Consider the following 21,529-nt stretch of genomic DNA (forward strand, 5'->3'; position numbering starts at 1 on the left):
TCTCCCTCCCGGTGTCGGGAGGGTACCTTTCACATGGGAGATTTATAACCTCCTTTCTAGAGACCTTGGACGGTCAGGCTGTTTTTGTTATACAGGCTGTTTCTTACATAACGTTCATTAAAAATAATCCTTATACCATTGTGGCATATTTTGGGGCATCCTGCCCTGGGCTCCCACACTTTCTGGCTAACTTCTTATTTTCTACTTCCCTTTATTTACAATGAAACCCCTTCTCTGATTCCCCTCTCAGTCTTTCTTAAGCGCTCAAAGCAGCCTTTGTCCCTACCACTCAGCCAAGGTCACCAGCGTTCTTCACAACCAATCATTGAATATCTTATTTGACTTAGCAACTATCTCAGACACAATGTGTCTTGAGTCCTCCCTTGAAACACTCTTCCCCCTCTGCTTCCAGAACCTCCCACTCTCCTCCTTTTCTTCCTGCTTCACTGACTCTTCCTTCTCAGGCTCCTGTATGAGTTCTTCCTCTACTGTAGGTTTCAGTTTTCAAACCCCTTTTCCTCCCTAGCTTCACCTTTTCCACCGGTGACAGTATCCAAGCCAAACGGATACCTCCAGCCTGGCCCACTCCCTCCAACTCCAGACCCGTATATCAAAATCCCCATTCAACATCTCAGTGTAGATGTATACAAGGAATCTCAAATGTAACAAGCCCCAAATCAAACTCTTGTCTTCCACCTCCCAAACCTGTTTCTCCTAAATGTTCTCCATCTGAGTAAATGGCAACTTCATCCTTCCTGTTGTTCAGGCCCAAAACTACAGAGCTAGACTTGCCTTCCCTCCTTTTTCTCATACCCCCTCTTCTCTCCACAGAGAAATTCTACCACCTCTATTTTCAAAATGGGCCCGGAAAACTGACAGCTTCTCATTTCTCAGCTGCATCACTCTGGTTCAAGCCTCAACCCTTGTATTATTCACTAACCTCTGAAATAGTCTCTTGGCTTTCACTCCTGCTCCACACAGTCTGTAGTAGATGGTGGGAATTTTCTGCCCAAACCCCTCACAATGACTCCCAGAGTAAAAGCCCAAGTCTTTTCAATGGTTCCCGGCCTACTTCCCTTTCTTCTCTGACTCCATCTCCTGTGTCTGCCTCTCTTGTTCACTCTACGCTAGTCATACTCACCTCTTCATTGTTCTCTCTGTTCAGAGCTTCCTTCCCCCAGATTCCTATAGGGTACTTCCACCTCCTCCCTCTGGATTTTGCTCAAATGGCAAAGGGACTTTTATCCCTTCGAGGTTCTCAGCTGGGTCTCTGTAACAAAAGACAGATTGACTACAGAAAAGCATACATATTAGCCAGAAGAGGGATGCCTGGGTGGCTTAGTCGGTTAAGCATCTGACTCTTAATTTCAGCTCAGGTTATGATCTCAGGGTCATGAGATCAAGCCCCACACCAGGCTTGATCTGTGGGGCTCTGTGGGGAAGTTGCTTCTCTCTCCCTCTCTCCCCTGTGTCCCGTTTTCTTGCTCTCTCTCTCTCTCTCTCAAATAAATAAATAAATCTTAGGAAGGAAGGAAACAGAAATGAAGACACAAAGCAAGGTTAAGCCTGAGTGTTTTTCACTCTGGGTTTGATGAAGACCGGTAAGACAGATGGTACCAGCTAAGGGTTATAAACTGGGGGAACTTAACAAAGCCTGTTTGTTTGGATTCCTCTCTGAGTCCTGGTGTCTTTGGAGATAAGGACACTGCCACTTTCTTCAGGGTTAGAGGAGGGCCTTGTGACCTGCCTCAGGAGAGGCCCCAGGGTCATTCTAGCACCTGCCATTTCAGAAGCCCCTTTGGCTTAAAATATTGGGCATGCTGTGGTGCTGTATTCTGGGGTAGTGGGTCTCAAACCCCATCACTACCCCATTTAAAATTCCAACCCACAGCCCCTGCATCCTCCCCATCCAACAATCATGTTCCTCTTTTACCTAACATTTTCTTTTACTTATTTATTTATTTATTTATTTTTCAGTTGTCTGACTTCCCCAACCAAATGTCAACTCCTTAGGGCTAAGGCTTTTTGTTTTGTTTTATTTTGTTTTAAATATGTTATTCACAGCTGTATCTCTAGCACCTAGAACAGCGTCTACCACAATTACTTACTTACTGAATGAAAGAACTAGTGGATGGGCCAGATAGTGATCTGGACATATATTATCATACATTACTATATACCTGGCACTCTGGGTCTATCTTCTCATTTAACCCTTGCATCTAGGTAGTGATTGTTCCTGTCATTATTTTGCCGACGAGAAAAATCAAGCCACAAAACTGGTGACTACCAACATCATGCAGCCATTAACCACAAAATTCGTTACCAAACCCAAGTCTGTGTGGCCCCAAAGCTCCTGTATTCACAGCTTCATAGCTCTGACTTCAATTCACACCATCAACAGATAAGCAGTCACCGTATCTCAAATCCATATCAAGGTTTAAGCAATCCCCAGACAGGGTACGAGGGCCTGGGTCAGTTCTGAGGGCCATGCCCCTAGGCATGAACTTCACCTAACCCCTTTGCACAGCCTGTCGTGAGCCACGTGTTTTCTGTAACGTTTCAAACATCTGGATATTCGGACCAACCTGGATGACCCGTTTACCCAAGACTTTCTACAGGTTAACATCTGTTCCAAGCGGCGTTCGTATTCTTCTTTCCAGACATCTGCCTGCAATACAAAGGGAAGTTGACTCCTTAAGAAGAAAGGAAGAACAAAATACTCCCGAGAGCTACAGGTGATCGATAGAACAGACAAGAAGCCCATGACCGCATCACCTCTGGAAGGACAAATGAGGGTGGGAACAAATAAAGAGAAAGGACCTGTCACTCATATGACCTGTACCTTTTGAAGTTCTGTGCCATAAGGATTAAGGACCTTCTGAAAATAAGCAAAATAACAATGGCAGTGTGCCTTGTCTGTCCTCCCACCCAGAGGGCAGTGAAGCGGACACACCCGACGGTCCTACCCCACGGTCCCACCCCACAGCCCTAAGTGTACCCAGGCCCTGAGCACTCAGTCAAGGCAAAGTCTTTTGGTTTTGCTCCGGGCCTCAGTTCCACCATCTGCAATGGGAAAGATTAATGATTAGAGCTTGCCTGACTTGATAAGCGGGGTCTCTTTTGAGATTCTAAGTGTAAAACCTTCTACAAACATCCGTATTCCTTATCATTTAGGGGACGACCTTAGGTGGCAAAGGAAGCAAGCCAGCTCTCGGAGCGACGGAACACGAAATGGGACCCGAAGAGTAGCAGAGTATACTGTCTCCACATACCGTAATAAGTTCCTAGAAGTAAGAAAATCGGTGGAAAATCTGCTGTTTGGTCTCAGACAATTTTATTTTAAATGCAAAGAGGATAAGCAAGATTATCATCTGCATCATTCCAGATCCTCTGTTCTTTGGTCTTAGAATTACACCAATTCTGATCATCTTCCCCTAAGACCTCACAAAGCCCTTCACTCTCACGATGCACAGACGAGCTGGAACCTGGAGAACTGCAGAGATTTGAAACTTCATTTCTAGAATCAAATAATGGCCAATTTTCAGTTATGTAATACACGGCTCTGAATTTTAAAATGCTGAAGTCACCTAATGAAGTCATTAGGTTCTAGATGCAGCCTTGCCTTGAGACACGTAACGAGTGTATGAAAAACCATGGGAAAAAAATGCAAAATAACCTGGTTTATGGTTATTGGTGAGAGAATAAAAACAATGTGTGATGGGTGGAATTCGTGAGCCACACACTAAGTATTCAACAAAGTAATGTGAAACGACATTTCTCAAGAAGGGGCAGCTGGGCTGCTTTTATAGGCCGGTTGACCCAAACAGCACAGTATTAAAAAACAAACAATTAAACAAATAAAAACTAAGTGCAGAGGGCGTGAATTTCTGAACTGTTTTGGAGCTTATTACTTGGTGAGGAAATGCTCAGTCCTAAAGTGTTGAAAACACCATAGACGGTTCACAGTTTGGGGGGAAACTTTTTTTAGAGCCTCATTTCTTCCTTTTTCCTTTCTTCTGATTCTTTCCCTCCTTCGCTTTCATCGTGGTATTTGTAGGAAGGGGGTATTTCTTGGCCTCCAAATCATGTCCTTTCAGACCCCAGAAAACAAAGCCAGGCGCTTATCTTAACCCAGGGGAAGACCCCCCCCCTCCAGTTCCCTGGGGGTTTCCCCAAACCCCTGTGGAAGGGGTGGGGGGATCAGCAGGTCCTTGTGTGTCTGCCAGGTTATGAGCTCACTGGGTCCTGTCATCCTCTGTGGCCGTTGCCTGGGCTGCTCCTCCACATGGCCTTGGAGGGTCAAGGGAAAGGATTTGAAAGCGCCCATGTAAACCAATGCAGCACACAAAAGTGCAGGATTATTACTATGAAAAATTAATTAGAAAAGGGGGCGATCTTCTCATCATTTCCCTTTTCTCATTTCCTCTTTCTCTGCCCTCCCCGCCCATCTTTCTCTTCTTCCCCACTCTGCTTTCTCAAGGGGGAACACACACAGGTAGGAAGAGCCCAGGGTCTTGAATTGTTAAGACAGAACGAAGTTTAAGAGTCCATATAAACTACGCCCAAATTACTGAGAAATGTGAAATGAAAACCAGCTCAGCCCCAGATTCCAGGAGAATGCTACATTTGGGGTTTACTTGACACTTTGTGTTTTCACATGGGTCATATCTTCAAGCTTTGGTCATTAGTCTTCCGCTTCCTAATGCAAAGAAGTAAATGCTGACTCGTGTCATTTGCCTCAGATACCACCGGAAATGGCATCTTCTCCCCAGCCGCTGGCTTGCGAAACTAGCAGCACGCAGAGGTGAACTTATCTGCCTAGCAGCCGGGGCTCTGGGCTCTTCAAACCTGGCCCTCGGATCGACAGCGGACAAAGGAATCTGTCCAGGGAAGAGATCTAGAGTCAACTGAGAGGTACACTTTTATCACCATTTACTTTAATGAGTAAGTACTTTGCAGTTTTCCCATTTGATTTTAAGCATTCATTTCATATTTCTAAGCAGCCTTTCTTAGGCTCCTCCCTTTTTGGGCACTTATTCTAGAGCGGAATCACCAACCTAACCCCTTCACCCTACCCCCACTTAACTGGACAGCCGGAACAAGACAAGTGTTGTTTTGTAAGGAGAAGGATTCGTGATTGATAAACTACTCTATCTCTGAAAACGTACAGTAAAGAGAGACAGACAGTTGTGAACAAGAGAAAGGACAAGAAGCATCTGTTGTCTATGCAATCTTGTAGGTTGTGGTTGACCACAGAGGCTTGGCGTCAGTCTTGACTTCCAGCTCTGCTTTTTATAAAACAGATGGCCTTGGGCGGATGATTCAATCTTCCAAACAATTTTTCGGGTGTGTAAAAAGGAGAAAAAGATAATACCGATGTCACAGGGTTCTTAGGAGGAGTGAAGAGATAATTGAAACATGGAGCACACGGGGTGATGTGGATACTAAACTAAACATTACGGAATAACAGGTGAAATTAGCGTTTCTAAATAATAAACTAAGGCCTCCATTCAACCGGAAAGCTCTCTTAACTAGTGAAACCCATCCCTTAGACGTGCTAAGGTGGCTCAGAATAACAATGATTAACATTTATAAAGTTTACAGAGCATCTCATCTGATTTCCACAATGAACCCTAAGGTAGGCAGTTCCAGGCTGCTGACCTGATTTTGTTAGAAGGGACAGGGGAGAAGTTGAGAGCACGGCTGAATGTGACAGTAGGAAAAGCAGCTCAGGGGTCCAAACTTCTGCTGAAGGGAAGAAAACATGACTGGGGAAAAGCCAGTGTCAGACTGAGTGCAGACATTCCTTTCTCCAACTGAATTTCTCACCCCTTGAACCTTGCCCCTCTTCTGGTTCCAAGCCATAGCGTTCGGAACGGGCAAAATCCTCAGTCCTGCTGCCAGCACCCAGAGCAGTGGGAACTCAGGCCTTCCAAGAACTTTCTACAACATAGTATGACGAGGGAGAAGGCAGACAGAGACTGACTCTTAGAATTCCCTTTTCAAATTCAAACCCTTTTTTTCTCATAGAAGCACTATTGCATTCAGATACTACATTGTTAACAAGAATAACAGCAATAATAAAAGAATCTCCATTTTAAGAGCTTTTGCTCTTAAAGCATTGGATAAGCACTGGAGGCCATTTCTCCCGTTTAAAAGCTGAAGTGAGCATCTCTCACAGAGATAAAGAGAGCTCTGGACATAGCGAACCCCCAGCCTGCCGACTCGGCCTCAGGCTGAGGCCTCACGTTCACATCCCCCCTTCAGTTGGCTTTTGTGGCCATTCCTGGAGACAGAATTTTCAGAATCCAACCTGTCCATCAGTTGAAAGCAACTTCGTCATCACTGGCTCCTCCTCCCCCCTTCCTTTCAAACCGTGGGAACTTTCTGTTCAACCACCGGTTAGGATCTGGAGTAGTCTGCCTAAGTCTAAAAAACCTGAGGCACAAAGAGAGCTTTAGCGCAGCACTGACTTTTCCAGGGACTCACAAGGAGGAACAGTTAACTATCAGTGATCCGGGCGCACCTAAAGTTAACTTCATCCCCGCTCTGTCTCCTCAAAGGAAAAACTTAAAGCTGTGTACAAAAACATGGCTTTGTTTTTCAACAGAGAATGAAAAGGAAAACGAGATGCAAATATTTTTTTTCTAGATAAGACTATTTTTTCCTCTCCATCTCCACTAATATTTACGGCTGGGGTTAAAAGCTCAGGCTGTGGAGCCATATTTCCTCCTTAAAGAAACAAAACAATATCTGAAGCTGATCTCATCCATCAGAAGATTCATTGGCAACGACAGACCGGTTCTGTCATTCGCTGGCTGGACAGCCCTGGGTGATGTACATAACCTCTCCAAGCCTCAGTTTCCTTCTCCATACAATGGAGAATATAAGAGTTTCTACCTCACCAGGTTGTGGGCAGAGAGAAGACTTGAACATAGTAACTGTTCAGTGAATACTAACCAGTATGCGGAAGGCATTGGGCCGCAAGGGATAGCAGGATGGGTGAGACCCACCTCTGCCATCCAGGACTAGGCTATACCGGGTTCGGAGGACACATGGATGGTTAATCATAGTACAAACTAGAACCAAGTGCTCTCTAAAGTGGGTCACCATTAGAACCAGATTTCTCTAGGGAGAAAAAGACTTTCAGACAGACCTGCATTCAAGCTGGATCTTAAGGCAGAAACAGAATTTCAGTAGAGGAAGGGGCTAGGGGACATGGACGCTAAGCCACAGAGCAAAGACGAAGAGATGAGAAAAAGCTCTCTGGGGATGCACGGGCTCCAAAGCTCATCCACAGGGGTTGGGGAGCTGCAAAGGACGAAGGGTCATCTACTAGTTTAAAAAACAAAGTTTCTCATTACAAAATGCTGGGAGTTAGGCTAGCATACCAAATGAAAGTGAAGGCAGTAAAGTCAAAACCCTAGATGATCACCTTTTAGGTAAGCAAACACAACTTAACAGACCATTTTAGAAGTCTTTCAAAGTGAAGACACACTTCTTTAAGAATTAAGAGGAATTAATGGAAAGTTTAAAAAAAAGTTCATCATAAAATCTAAGAAAACAGAGGTGAAATTGGTCACTGGGCTCAGCTTCCCAAAATAGATTGCAACATCCTCCTCCCTAAAGCCTATCCTCAAGAATTACATCTCATTTTTTTAATGCCAGGAAATAGTTGAACTGTTCTCCATCCAGGCTCTCATTCAAGGATTTTGAGATTTTTCAGGAATAGTGGAAGCAGCCGCGGTCATGAACCATAAAAAATCCCTTGATACAAGCATTTCAGAAACAGAGGTTATTTCCACCTGGTTCTCCCCAACCACTGTTGCCCCATACATGATAACAGCAGCTCTCGGAAAACGGGAAGCAAGAATACACCGCCGCCATTCCCACAGATGATCGGTTTTTACCTTTAGGAAGATTGTCCAAAGGTCACAAGAGAATTATCTCAGGAATTCACCCACAGTTTGATGGTAGGATAAATGGGCGTCTAGAGAATTTGAAAGTGATAAGAGGCCCACACAGACGGTTCCTTCTTGCCCCCTCTCCCTCCCCGCCCCCTGGGAACTTTATTCTACTCACCTGAATAGGTCTGGAACTCAGGAGAAAAGTTTGGGCTGGCTAAATGTGTTGAGCACTTAAAAATACGGCAGACCTCACGCTAATGGCTTTGTTCAAGTAACCCTCAATTCATAATATTGTTCTCGTTTTGTTGATGAGGGCTCTGAAGTGCAAAAAAATTTTACTTAAGCTGCCTGGGGTCGCAGAGGCGAGCAAGCAGTGCAACCGGATGTAAACCCAGGGGGCTGACTCCGGAGGCCCCCCTCCGAGCCGCTGGGCTTTGCCACAATTCAGGAGTCATCTGCATACAAATGGTGATTGATAAGGAGACCGAATAATTTGTTTCCATCCGATGTGGGATTTTTTTTGGTCGGGGGAGGGGTGCCCTTAAGAACTGCGCAGGGTGAACGGGGCAGGGGGCTGGTAAGCCAGAACCGTGTAGGGCAAATTGAGAAGTGAGAAGTGTGATCACCGTGTTGATGGATGCCGTGAGAGTGGACGGACTTACCGAGGGAAAGAAGGTTGAAGAAAAGAAGAAAGGAGACGATTAGTGGGTCCCGAGAGAGACCAACAGTTGGGGAATTGTCCGAGAAAGAGAAACTGACAAGAGGATCCTGGGGGAGGTGAGCCGGGAGACAAGGGTGTCAGTCTCGGGCAGTTATCCAAAGGGAGTCACCCTGGGGGGACCCTGGCCCCCTGAGGAGCTGGGAATGAGGCTGGGGTGATAAGGACGGGGGGGGGGCATTGACAGGGGCGGTGGGGAAGTCACTGGTCATTTACTGACCACCATTTCTGCGGGTTGGTGGAGTTAAAAGCAGCATTAAAGTAAGAGGAGGAGTGAGTGGGAGGTGAGGACCCAGCCACAGGCAGTGCAAACAACTCTTTTTGAAAGTGGCCTTGAAGGGGAAGTAAAAGATAGGACTGTCTGGAGGTGGAGTCAAAGAAGTTTCCTTTCTTTTCTAAAACAAGAAACCAGAATGTGTTTAGTGCTTAAGGGAAGGGATCAGCCTCAGCCGAAGGAGAGGGGAGAAAAAGTAGAATGCGTAATTATCCGCTCTCCAGGGGACATTCTGGAGCAGAGTTCCTGAGAAGGTGGAAGGGCGAGCCACCTGAGCTGAGGAGCTACCTTTACACCTGAGGAGGTAAAGCTCTGCCCCTGTGGGAGGGAGGAGATGGGGAGTGTGGGCTGGAAGGTTCCATGGAGGGAACAGGGAGCGAGGTGCTGTCTGCAGGCTTGGGGTTTTTTCCGGGGTCCCTGAGGGGAGAGGTGGTTGTGCCCAAGGTTTAAAGGTGCCTAAGGCAACGCAGGCACCGTACTAGGCCCTTCAAAGACATTGATGTGATCTCTTTTCCCTCTGCACTGTTCAGTGCAGTAGGCGATCTTACTTACCCTTGTTTGACACCAGAGGAAACGGTGGCTCAGCACTGTGGGCAGTCAGCCCAAGAGCTCACAGCTGTTTGGGGCCAGAGTCCACGTCTATCTTCATTGTCTGCTGTAAGGGAAAGCCCACTCCCTGCCTTTCCGTTATCTTGCAGTCTTCGGGGAGTAATGGGAAGGGAGTTAGCGGATGTCGTTTAAATAATGGTTTGAGACCAGAATGTGGAAGTTCGTCAAAGACTGTACAGGATAGAAATCCTATTTTTGTTTATAAGAACTGCTTTGGTTTTTTAAAATTTTTTTCAAGATTTTATTTATTATTTATTTGACAGGCAGAGATCACAAGTAGGCAGAAGCAGGCAGAGAGAGAGGAAGGGAAGCAGGCTCGCTGCCAAGCAGAGAACCGGATGTGGGGCTCGATCCCAGGACCCTGGGATCATGACCTGAGCCGAAGGCAGAGGTTTTAGCCCACTGAGCCACCCAGTTTAAAATATTTTTTAACTCTAAATATTTAAAATATTAAAAATTTAAAATACTTTCAAACTTTAGGAGATCCTTTCGTAAAACAAGAGCTGTTACTGGTGTTGCTTTGTAGAATATGTGCTACCGAAGCGAGCACTTCGTGTTGCTTTTTAATGGGTCTCTTTGAATAAAGGCTCCATAAGTTTATCTTTCGTTTTTTTTTTGGAGAGGTTACCTACTATGCACCCCCACTTCATTCGTAAAGGATGTTACCTATGTTTCTTTTTAAAGTCCATGGGAACATTTTCTGTTAACCTATCACTATGGGAAAAAAATGTGCTCCCTTATGGGTTTTTAAATTTTTTTTTAAAGATCTTATTTATTTATTTGTCAGAGAGAAAGAGCAAGTGAGCACAAGCAGGGAGAGCAGCAGGCAGAGGGAGAAGCAGGCTTCCTGCTGAATTGGGAGCCCGCTGTGGGACTGGATCCTAGGACCCTGAGATCATAACTTGAGCCCAAGGCAGACGCTTAACTTAGCCACCCAGGCGTCACCCCTCCCCCTTACAGATTTTTAAACTTGGTAACTTTCAGACTCTTAAAGCATGTGAAATTCTTCTGTGGGTATTTTATTGCGAAAGAATCACAGATTTTAGGTGGTGGCTCTGTAGGGATGGTGATGATACTGGAATAGGTCTGCAGGGATTCTTGCCTTCACAAGGAAAACTTGTAGTTATGTGGAACCCACTTTGAAGTTTCAGATTTCCATTTACATCACGTGTGTTTGAGAGGTTAGCGTGGTGAGGACTCCCTGAATAGGCAAGGTAGAAATATGGGCCATATGGTAGGGTTGGGTGATACCGGGATGGGGTAGAGGAAACCTGACAGTAGTTAGTGGGGGAGGGAGATGAGTCAAATTTGCAGAATGACAGCTGTCAGGGCCCCATATAGACCCAGGTGTACTCTAAATTTTTGCTGAATTAATTGGACTGCCCAGCTGAGAGCCCTCTTTCAGGGGAGAGGTTATTTGGAGTGGGGGGATTAGAATTGGACTTGCTCCTGGCTGTTAAGTTGCAAATGATTTGCCATTATTTACCATAGCACCTCACAATACTTTGTGTTTTTTATTTTATGTGTTTTTTTAAAATTTACTCCTAAAACTACTTTTTAAAAATAGTAGGCCTGCATTATTTCCCCCTTTTTTGCATTCTATAGAAGAGTATGTGTTAGCTGACTTGGCCCAGAGCAAAAGATGAATTTCTTGAGCAATCAGCAAACCTCAGGCCATTCATTAAGCTTTCCCAAAGAGAAGTTTGAATTGTTTTTCTTCTTTGAAAACTTTATATGGCATGCAATTTAATTTTTGACAAGTTGAAAGCCTACTTAGAAAAAACTAAACAGATGCCAACACATTAAGGCGAATTCCTGAAAAATTACTGTATTTGTACCATCTATTCCATTAAAATGTAAGGGAATCTTGGAAAGTTCAGAACATTGATTTGATTACCAAAAATGCAGTTAGAAGGAAGTGAACTATTTATAGTCCCAGGATAATGTTGCCTTAAGATGGTTAGTCTTCTGCAAGAAACTTTATAAACTAGTTACAGGTACTTCCTACAACTAATCAAGACAACATCCTAATCGTTAGGGATTACCTCTGATTTAAGACTTCATTGCAGGGTCTCTAGGGCCACTGACCTATTTCTGTGTCTGTTTTCCTGTAACTAAAGATCAGTAAGAAAAGAAAAAAAAATTAACCTAATTTCTACAACAATTGATTAATGAGAAGCAAATGTTACATGTTTGGTATGTGATAGTTATACAGCAATAGTCAGTGATTTATAAGTCGTGGCTTATGACGCTATTAAAAAATTAATTACCCCCAAAGAAATCTAAGAAACATGCTTGAAAGTCATTTATTATAGTAGTAGCCATTATTAATGTATGTTTCTGTCAGAGCTTTAGTCAAAGTCCAAATAGAACCCATGGAACCAGCTTAAAAATATGATTTCAGGAATCACCACGAAACTCTTTAAAAAAAACAAAAAGGTATTAATTTGAGGTTGGAATCGCAGATTGCAAGGCTCACGGGCCCATCCCCCCCCCCCCTTGACTCCTCCAGCAGGCTTCCCCTCCTCATTTGCATTCATCCTTTGTAGCTGCTAGCACCTTCCATATTTGCCTCTTATGTATCCCTTCCCTTGCTTCTGCTCTTAAAAGAAGAGACTGGCTTTTCACACTTAGTCCTTCTACCTGGTACAGTATCGGGTTCACAATGATCTTTATTGAATGAATGAGTGAGTGAGTCACTCTTATTTATAAAATCGCTACCCAAACTAATAAGTGAGTTCAGCAAATTTGAAGCGAAGAAACAAGCCTAGGCTTGAAAGACCAATAATCTGTTTTCAAATCCCTCTTTTGTTTCAGTTTTTTGGAAATAAAAAGAGCTCTGAAAATGAAATTTACCAACCTTTGTTTTTAGAGTTAGCCCTGATTTATTCTTCATTCACCAACCCCGACCCCCAAGCACTTTGGTTTTGTTGGTTTTTTGTTGTTGTTGTTAATGCTATTTTTTTTTTAAGATTTTATTTATTTATTTGTCAGAGAGAGAGAGAGAGAACGCGCACGTGAGCCAGCAGAGGCAGGGAGAGAAGCAGGCTCCCTGCCGAGCACGGAGCTTGATGTGGGACCCTGGGATCACGACCTGAGTGGAAGGCAGCCGCTTAACCAACTGTGCCACCCAGGCCTCCCTTGTCGGGTTTTGTTATGTAGTGCTTGGTATCTTTTTTAAGCGATTCTTTCCCAGGGTTGTAGTCCCGGGGTTGTCTGATTAGTTAATCCTGTTACAGTCAGTGGTGCTCTTGATCAAGAATTTCATGAATTTCCTTTTCAGTGTAACTTCTAACTAGAGTGCTCTTTCCAGTCATTTCCTCCTCCCTTCTTTTCCACAGTCTGTTCCGCTTGCCTGTGCCACCGCAGAAGAACAATGAGAAATTCCTAGGGAGACCTTTTTGCCCAGTTTTGACTCCGAGCTCTTAGTACATTATCTGGGTGGGTTAAGTTCCCTGGTGGGGACACAGGGCAGCCAGGTTTCCTCACACACTCAGAAGGCCTAGGAGTCTGCAGAATTGTGCTTTGGTTATTCTAAAATCCAGGTCACTTATTTTGACATGTCTCTTGGTAGAGATTAAGGTAGGGGATGAAATATGTATACTCTTACTCATAGTCCCCTCCCCCCACCTCCCCTGTGCACATAAACCACCTCTCCTGGGCAGGCAGAGGAAATGGTTGCCTGCCTGTGCCTTGAAGACACACCAAAGCACTCTTCTGTCTTGTCTTCAAACACCTCCCTAACAGGAGCCAAGCTTTTCCATTCAGACCAGCCTACTTGGCATTCTGCTATGAAGGAGCGCTCCCAACAGAGACCGACTTTGGTGTCGGTGGTTTTTAGATTTTAGCTCCATCGCATCGATGTCCTTCCCTATAGATTGGAAATGATAAAAATTATCTCATAAATAGAATTACATTTGTAAAGCAGCTGGCCTCCGGTAGCCATTCAACAAACATTCATTTTACTTTATTTGAAATCTTTCCCTTGGATTATCTCATTGGCTCAGCACAGAACCCTGCTAGACAAACAGGAAAAACCCTGTAAATCCGCCCCCCACCCTTAATAGTTGATTAACCCGGTATTTTGAAACTTGCTCCATAATTATAACTAACTAACCCTTATCCATGCTTACTACTGGTCAGGGATTGTTCTAACCATTTTATATTGGGTCCTCCCGTGAAATCTGAAGCGGACACTCAAAGTCCTATTTTGCAGATGAGGAAAATTGAGGCAGAGAAAGACTAAGTAAGTGCCCAAGGATGAAGAGCTGGTAAATAGTTGGGATTCACACCCAAGTAGTGTCGCTCCCAAAGCAGTGCTCTTCACCAGTATACTTCAGTTTCTCTGTTTCCCACAGCATCTGAGTGGTGGATTGGACTCCCGCCTATGAGTCCCAGTCTAGAGGGCCACCAGGTTATCAGAGCTGCCCACTCACCGCAGGGAGAGTACTCCAATGGAAAGGGATGGTGTTGAGTATCTTAGGGGATGAGGCCCAGGTTGGGAGCAGAGTGCCAGCCCAGAGAGAACACACGAGTGGCACCATGAGAACCCGGGGAAATTCTGGGAGGAGGTTTCCCCCTTCCCGTTGCACCTTGGAGACTGGAGTCTGGGGCAGGGGAGTACTTTTGTTCACAAAGCCCCTGAAAGTCCTCAGCACCTGTTTTCTGTGTTCATGGCTCTTAGCACTTTGTGTCATAGTTACCACTGACTGTTTCTGATCTGCTCCTAAAGGGAGCAGGTTGTACTCATTTTTATACCCCCTCTGGGGAGCGCCAAGTAGACACCTAACAAGTATGAGAAATCATTCCAAAGGAACATGCCTGAGCCCCAGAGGGATCTGGAGTTCGCTTAAGGTGTTATTTTGTTGTACTGCAATGAGCTCTATCCTCTTTTTAAGCTTTTTTTTTTTTTTTCTTTTTTCTGATAACAAAAACATTGGACTGAAGATTCTTTGGGGGAAAAATAAACCAGTATTTTCAACTGTTCTCTTAGGGCAACTCTTAGAGACCACCCATGTTCATGTTTTTATTTTTGTAGTTGTACCCATTTAAAACCACAAATAATATAGCTTTGATAAACTGTAATTTAATAATAGCTATCCATCCACCCCTCTTAAAATGCCTACTGATACCTAAAAGCCTACGAATATCAAGCCACAGTGGATTTTATTGGCTTCTGTGTAAGTGTGAGTGGACGCCGTATTCTTCCCCATGTGAGATCTGTTGGTGATACTGAAGTGTGTTTTTACCTTTTATTCATTAATGGATATGGTTATAAATGACAACTTTAAAATAAAGTTTTGAAGATGAGTTTCACAACTCAATGTTTTATGCAAAGTGCTCAGGAGGAAAAACTCTTCTTCTACCCTGTTAGGTTCTGTGTCTGGAGCCCTGTCAACTAAAGACAAGTTAAAAGGAGAAATAGCCCACGATTTTTACCAATATTTATGTGCACAGGACTTCACACAGTAGAAATACAAAGAAGCCGATTCAGGGGCTTACATATCATTTTAACAAAGGGAAAACCGGTTTGGGTTTCTTGGGATGATGAATTGTGAAAACTCAGAAATATATAGCGGAACTAATAGATAATCGGGGTTATTTTAGTAAAGTCAGCTTATGCAAACTCATCTTGGTGTCAACAGCTCCCTGTCTTCCTTGACTCTTCTCCTCCTGGTGGGGAAGGAGCACCTGCCTCAAAGGGAAATTTATACACTGCATTAAAGCGGAGAACTTTTCATGTGTCTGCTGATTCTTAGTTGCTTTCAGCTCAAAATAATCCTTATTTTAAAATGTCATTATTTGGGGATGGCATATTCTGATCGTCTTCCTATGGAAAGCAAAGAATATTACAGCTGTAACATGTGAATTATTTCCAGTGTTAATGCCCTTTTTTACAAGTCAGACTCTGCCGAGCAGGGAGCTCAACATGGGGCTTGATCCCAGGACCCAGGATCATGACCCAAATTGAAGGTGGACATTCAACCAACTGAGCCACCCAGGCGCCCCATACTTTTCCTTTCTGTTGTTTGTTGCATTTCATTGAATTCTTTTGAAGTTATTAAAAGAAACATACAATTATATAAAGTATATTTACAGAAAAGGAGGGAAGGCAAGTCACCCGTTATCCTACTTTTCTCTTAAAAGCTCTGTTTTTGCATATTTTCTCTCAATGATACGTTTCCTATAGTTCCAGCAACACAGACCTCACATGTGAAATATGGCATGTAACCTCTTCAGTTTAACGTATCACAGCGTTCCCACATCCTTTCTCACTCACCATCTTCATTGTGAAGTAGCTGCAAAGTCTACCTCCCCATTCTCCAGGGGTCAGACACCGGAGCTGCCTTCCCAGAGGCAGTTTCCCCTCTAGCCAGGGGAGGGCCTGGGGTTTGGCCGCTTCAGACCTGGTGGAACTCCGGCCTCCCAAGAGCCACAGGGCAGGGGTTCACAGGTCAAGGTGAGGCGTGGCCAAGCAGGGCTCCCTTCTTGCTGTCTTCCCACTCCCAGGCCAACCCTCCATCCCCTTCCTCGAGAACCCTCCCCCCCCAGCCACTCTCTCCTTCTATCCTAGCGATCTGAAGACCTGCTGCATGCCCTGGGCGCCATGGTCCACCTGTATGCCTCCGAAGTGCAGCAGCTGCTCCACAACAAGTTCGTGGTCATCCTGGGAGACTCCGTCCAAAGGGCGGTGTACAAGGACCTGGTGCTCCTGCTGCAGAAGGACTGCCTGCTCACTACCAACCAGCTCAAGACCAAGGGGGAGGTGAGCTTTGAAAAGGACAAGCTGGTGGACGGAGGCCAGATGGGCCCCATGCACAATGGTATCCAGTACCGGGAGGTCCGCCAGTTCTGCGACAACCACCACCTGGTGCGCTTCTACTTCCTCACGCGCGTCTACTCCAGCTACCTGGAGGACGTCCTGCAGGAGCTGCAGTCCAGCGAGCACGGCCACCCGGATGTGATCATCATGAACTCGTGCCTCTGGGACCTGTCCAGGTATGGCCCGGACTCCTGGCAGAGCTACCTGAAGAACCTGGAGAGCCTGTTCGGGCTCCTTGGCCAGGTGCTGCCCAAGTCGTGCCTGCTGGTGTGGAACACGGCCATGCCCGTGGGCGAGCAGATCACGGCGGGCTTCCTGCCGCCCGAGCACCAGCCTGGGGATGACTCCCTGAGGGTCCAAGTCATTGAAGCCAACTTCTACAGCTCTATCGAGGCGAAGAAGCACGGCTTCGACGTGCTGGACTTGCACTTCCACTTCCGCCACGCCGAGCAGCACCTGCAGCGCGACGGTGTGCACTGGAACGAGCGCGCGCACCGCCACCTCTCCCAGCTGCTGCTGGCGCACGTGGCCGACGCCTGGGGCGTGGAGCTGCCGCAGCGCGACAGTGTGAGTGCGTGGATCCCGTTGGACCCAGCGATGGGGGGACGCGGCCGGGGCGTTCAGAGGAGGAGGCAGGCTGGCAGGGCTCCACGGGCCTTCCCGCCCTCAAGGTGCGGCCCCCTACTCCCGAGTCCCCTTCTGCCTCTGCCCCAGCCTCCCCGCCTGCCCTTGCCCCCACAGCCTCATCCCTTTACTTTCCACCCGGTGATGCCGCGGTTCCTCTTTTGTCCCCAAGATACGAATTTTGCCTCAGACGAGCCTTTCCAGGCGGATCAGAACTCAAACTATTTCCATTCAGATGTCCTCTCACCGACCCAGACAGGATCATCCTCTGAAGATGACTTCATGATCTATCCTCAGTCCCCGGTGCCCCCTGGCCCCGTACCCTATCTGCAGCGATTCCCTGTGGTTCATAGGGGCTTCCCGCGCTTTGTGTCTCGTGGCCCCTATACGCCCTGGGGTCGGCGGCCGAGATCTTCCAGGAGACGGGCCCATTCCCGCCCACAGCCAAGGCCTCAGTAAACCCTCCTCATGTTCGTGGACTGGACAGATCATCTGACTCTCCCCGAGACAGACGGACCTTGTTAACTTAAGCCTTTGGTCCGTGCTCGGACTTTAGTTCAGTCATTGCTTTCACCGGTAATGGCAGGGAAGGGCAGCCTTCTCCATTTTTGTTGACTATGGCCTCTTCCTCTATTCTCTGGGGGTGACCAAGCATTATTACCACCTCCCCCACTCCCTATTCTGTTTCTCTTTTTTGTAAACAGAAAATGGAAATAAAAAAGTTGTTTCATGAAAGTAGTGGGTTTCGGGTGTGTCTATATTTAAATAGTGCCTCTCCCTTCCATTAAGAATTAGCTTCCTAAAAAGCAAGGACAGTATCTGCTGACTGTTTATGGCATCTACTTTACGATAAACTACTCAAAGTGGAATTTGTCTAAAATCGTTCGGAAGGTTTCCGTAAGTTGGACCTGATTCCTTACCAATCAACAAAAGAACTTGAACTTTTTATGGTATTTTCCAGAGTTTCTCAAAGAGTGATTGAATTGTAAAACCGGGAAAGCTAAATAAATGATATTTAACTGACACAAACAAGGAAACAAGCTAAGAGAGGTGAGTGACTTGTCCTAGGTCACAAAAAAATCCCTCTTCCACAAGTCTTTCCTAGTCTATACAAATTTCTGACTGACATGAACTTTCAGACCATGGGGACTGATTGCTACCGCAGTAATGTCACACTAAGAGGGACAGTTAACCAAACATTGTCTTTCTATGAAAATGATGGTGAAAACCGCTATGCTTCCATAGTTCCAGAAGCTTACTGATTAGTTATGCAATGTATGTAGAATGCATGGCATGCTCAGGACGGTGATTTCTTTGAAGAGTCTCATGTTTGGGACTTGAGAAAATTAGAAAAAAGTTAAGTTGCACTCGATGACAACATCTATCACCGTTACAGAATAAAACTACTGGTTGGAAGGGGCCACCAGCGCACAACTCTGACAGGCGGCCGTGGCCATCTCTTTACTGTTTTGTGGAAATGTTAACATCATGAAGACTTAATATGCTAGGGCCTTTATCATCCTAGACTCGTGAAATGTTAATACTTGTATAAGATAGTCAAAACAGGACATGACTAACATTGTCTGAGTCATAGATTATTTCATTGAATTGATTCCACTGGTTTGTAAGTCCTCAATTGGACCATTCCTGAAGTTGACAGTGTCAGGAAATGTTACCCTGGAAAAATTGAAATTTGAAATCACAAAAAATAGACGAAATCAGTTCTCTATAGGAGAAATACACAGCAACTGTTAATCTACCAAAAAACCATAAAATTTGTGAAGGATAAGACCTTCATCTCACTCACCTTTGTCTCAAATCCTGGTATAAGTGTAGCACATAGTACTGAATAATGTTTCTTGAGTGAATCCATGAGGGAATGAGGAGGTGGCATACAGGTGTTCTTGGTGACACCGTGACCCAGGTCCCTGAGGAGGTGCTGTCCGTGGAATCATTGTAGCACATCGAAGGAATATTCCTGAAATGGCTGGATAACAACCATCAAGGACGCAAGAAAGGTGGTACCAGCAAATCAGAATTTGCCAGAACATCCCAGCAAAGTCCAGAGAGAGAGCGCCTATCTAGCCAATGTCAATGTTCTAATCCCAGGGAGGAGGTGAATGCACAAGGCTGTGAGATTTGCTAACATCAGCCCTCAAGATAAACACGTCGGCTCATTCTTACTTTACGTTTCCCAAGCAAGACAAAGCAGGGCTTAGGGGCTGATCTGAGTAAATTCTATTTTCGTGAATAAATCAATAAATCAGTGGTGTGATTTATATCTCTTATGAGTTAGGCTAGTGTGTATTCCTTCTTAATCTGATCATGCCAGATGAGACAAGGAGACTGAGTTCTTAGGGACACAGTACTGAGGAGTAGACATTGAATGAATGAGGAATCCACTATCTTATCTTACGGATTAAATTGCACCAATCACTGAACAGTCCTGTTTCTCTCCGATGGGGAGGGGTGCAGGTAGACTCCGGGACAATCTTTTCCTGCCCAGGTGTATTAATGTCCTAGGGCTGCTATAATGATTACCACAAACTTGGTGACCTAAAACAACACACATTTCTTCTCCCAGCAGTTCTGGAGCTCAAAAGTCAAAAATCCGCTACCCCCAAACAAAATCTATATGGGGTCTCCTGCTGTCCTACATGATCAGGCCTCTGCAATGTCGTCTTCTGGAACTCTCTTTATTGACCTTTATGCTCTCAGCCACACTGGGCTTCTTTCTGTTCGTATACAACCCGCGAAGCCCTTTCATAACTTGGGTCGTTGTGCTTGCTGTTCTCTTTACCTGGAATATTCCGTATCCCCTACTTCCTGTTTGTTCTAACTCTTCATCCTGCCATCCCCACTTTTTAAGTCCCCTCCTAAAATGCCTTTCAGGACCATTTCAGCTACAAGTACCATTAGGATCAATCATGGCACCCATTCTTTCCTTGTATTGCTTACCCCCTTCATTCGAGGCTTCAGTAGTTGCTCATTAGCCCCTTCCTCCAGGAAGTAAGCTCTGTAAGTCTTGTTCACTGTTGAACTCCCAATGTCTCACAGCATAGCGCTTGGCAAGGAAGGTGTCCAAGTATATTTACTTCAGATAAACGTTCAAGAACATAATTCATGTTGTGTACTCACAAAAACAATTTATATTAGAATTGAGCTGTATTTGATCATTTTAGAAAAATGTCTCTAGAATTCTCTCATAACTTGATCTAAGTAATCCTGGGTAGCTATCACACCCTGAACCTCTTCATCCCCATAGGATTAGCCTGAGAACCTCCTCAGTGCTAATTTCATACCTTTCCTGGCCTTTCTGTTCCAGCCCTGAGCTTTCTTTGCCCATGTTTACTATTGCTACCTTGCTCCTTAAATCAAGAAATCTAGCAATGCAGTCAACCTCTTGTTCTGGTAAAAAAAAAAAAAAAAAAAAAGAGCCTAACTTATTCAACAGTTATGAGAGAAATTATTGCTTTATTGTTCAGACTTACAATGCAAGGTTCATTCGGCTTCTCCGGCCTCAAGAACTGACAGCGCTCAAAGCTTTTTTCACTTGACTCTTGTATTCTGGAAAAAGAAGATAAAGTAAAATTAATGATTAAATTAGCATTATCTAAGCAGCATATGATTCTCACCTTATTCTAGAATAAGGTATACTGTGAGGTCGAAGGCCAAAACTTCAAGCTGTAACTGTTTTTTCCTAAGCACAAACAAAGCAAGTCCCAGCCTTTGAAAACAGATGGAATCATCTATCCTACCATAGGGTGGGGAGCAGCCCCCTCCCCACTGGCTAGCCGCAAAGCTCTTGTTTGCTGGGCCCCAGCCTTGCATGATACTTGGACCCATCGTAACATTGATGTTATTTCCTGGAGTTGTTCGCAGAGACAGATTTATGTTCATGAATTCTGCAAAGGTAAGTTATTTTGAAAGCTTGGAACTTCAAGGCTCCTGTCAAAAGGATTTGCCATGATTTTAAACAATTGTATGCTTGCTCTTAAAACTCTAGAAAACATCTCCTTCCTATCATGTCAAAAAAGTCCTCTTATCACTGCTTCCTTAATTCGTAGAAATAGTTTTTCCACAAGATTTTACACATTAAACTTTAAGGAAAGATTTCCTAAACCATGTCTCTCTGAACCGTCATCTATTCATGCATTCAACAGGCAAGGATGCCTGGATTTGTTCTCTAACTGCCCCATGTGAAAACTCACAATGGCTCTTAATGGATCAGAGGCTCTGAGTTCTGCATGAAATGAACTTGTTTAAACACGTGTAGCCTAGTATTTTCCAGATTTCTTGAGCCACAGACCATTTTCATATGCATTTTCTCTTGAAAACATGTTTGGGGTGAGGGGTGCCTAGGTGGCTCAGTGTGTTAGTCCTCTGCCTTTGTCTCAGGACACGATCGCAGGGTCCTGGGATGAAGCCCCGAGTCAGGCTCTCTGCTCAGCGGGGAGCCTGCTTCCTCCTCTCTGCCTGCCTCTCTGCCTACTTGTGGTCTCTCTCTCTGTCAAATAAATAAATAAAATCTTAAAAACAAACAAAAAAAAACATGTTTGGGGAAAGATCGTTCT

The 21,529-nt window shown here is 45.0% G+C and overlaps 2 protein-coding genes across 12 annotated transcripts in view; one reads left to right on the top strand and one right to left on the bottom strand.

The window, feature by feature from the left end:
- Positions 1–12,679, bottom strand: part of LOC309870498 (uncharacterized protein) — a 70,583-nt gene extending 57,904 nt beyond the window's left edge. For 3 of the 10 annotated variants that reach the window (XR_014314622.1, XR_014314623.1, XR_014314628.1), the window contains exons 1-2: positions 9,452–12,679; positions 2,586–2,668 (exon numbers count right to left, since the gene is read on the bottom strand). The gene's annotated coding sequence lies outside the window, so the exon portion shown is untranslated. Of the gene's footprint in view, positions 1–2,581; positions 2,669–7,910; positions 7,991–8,082; positions 8,363–9,451 lie in introns of those variants that run through there. The other 7 variants (XR_014314624.1, XR_014314625.1, XR_014314626.1 and 4 more) reach the window with 4 other exon arrangements.
- On the top strand, positions 4,743–17,690 carry PCED1B (PC-esterase domain containing 1B). 2 transcript variants are annotated; one of them, XM_082742825.1, is made up of 2 exons: positions 4,743–4,944; positions 16,083–17,690. In XM_082742825.1, exon 2 carries the CDS (start codon positions 16,116–16,118, stop codon positions 17,412–17,414), a length of 1,299 nt encoding a protein of 432 aa, XP_082598951.1. In that variant the 5' UTR covers positions 4,743–4,944; positions 16,083–16,115; the 3' UTR covers positions 17,415–17,690. The 2 variants fall into 2 exon arrangements, with proteins under 2 accessions (XP_082598951.1, XP_082598950.1); XM_082742824.1 differs by lacking the exon at positions 4,743–4,944 and adding an exon at positions 9,124–9,203.
- Positions 17,691–21,529: the final 3,839 nt, after the last annotated feature.

Source organism: Mustela nivalis (genome assembly GCF_964662115.1).
Source record: "Mustela nivalis genome assembly, chromosome: 7".
NCBI classification, from domain to species: Eukaryota; Metazoa; Chordata; class Mammalia; order Carnivora; family Mustelidae; genus Mustela; species Mustela nivalis.

What these genes read in the sequence shown, in the direction of transcription:
- PCED1B (XM_082742825.1), top strand. Translation starts at nt 16,116, where the DNA reads ATGGTCCACCTGTATGCCTCCGAAGTGCAGCAGCTGCTCCACAACAAG.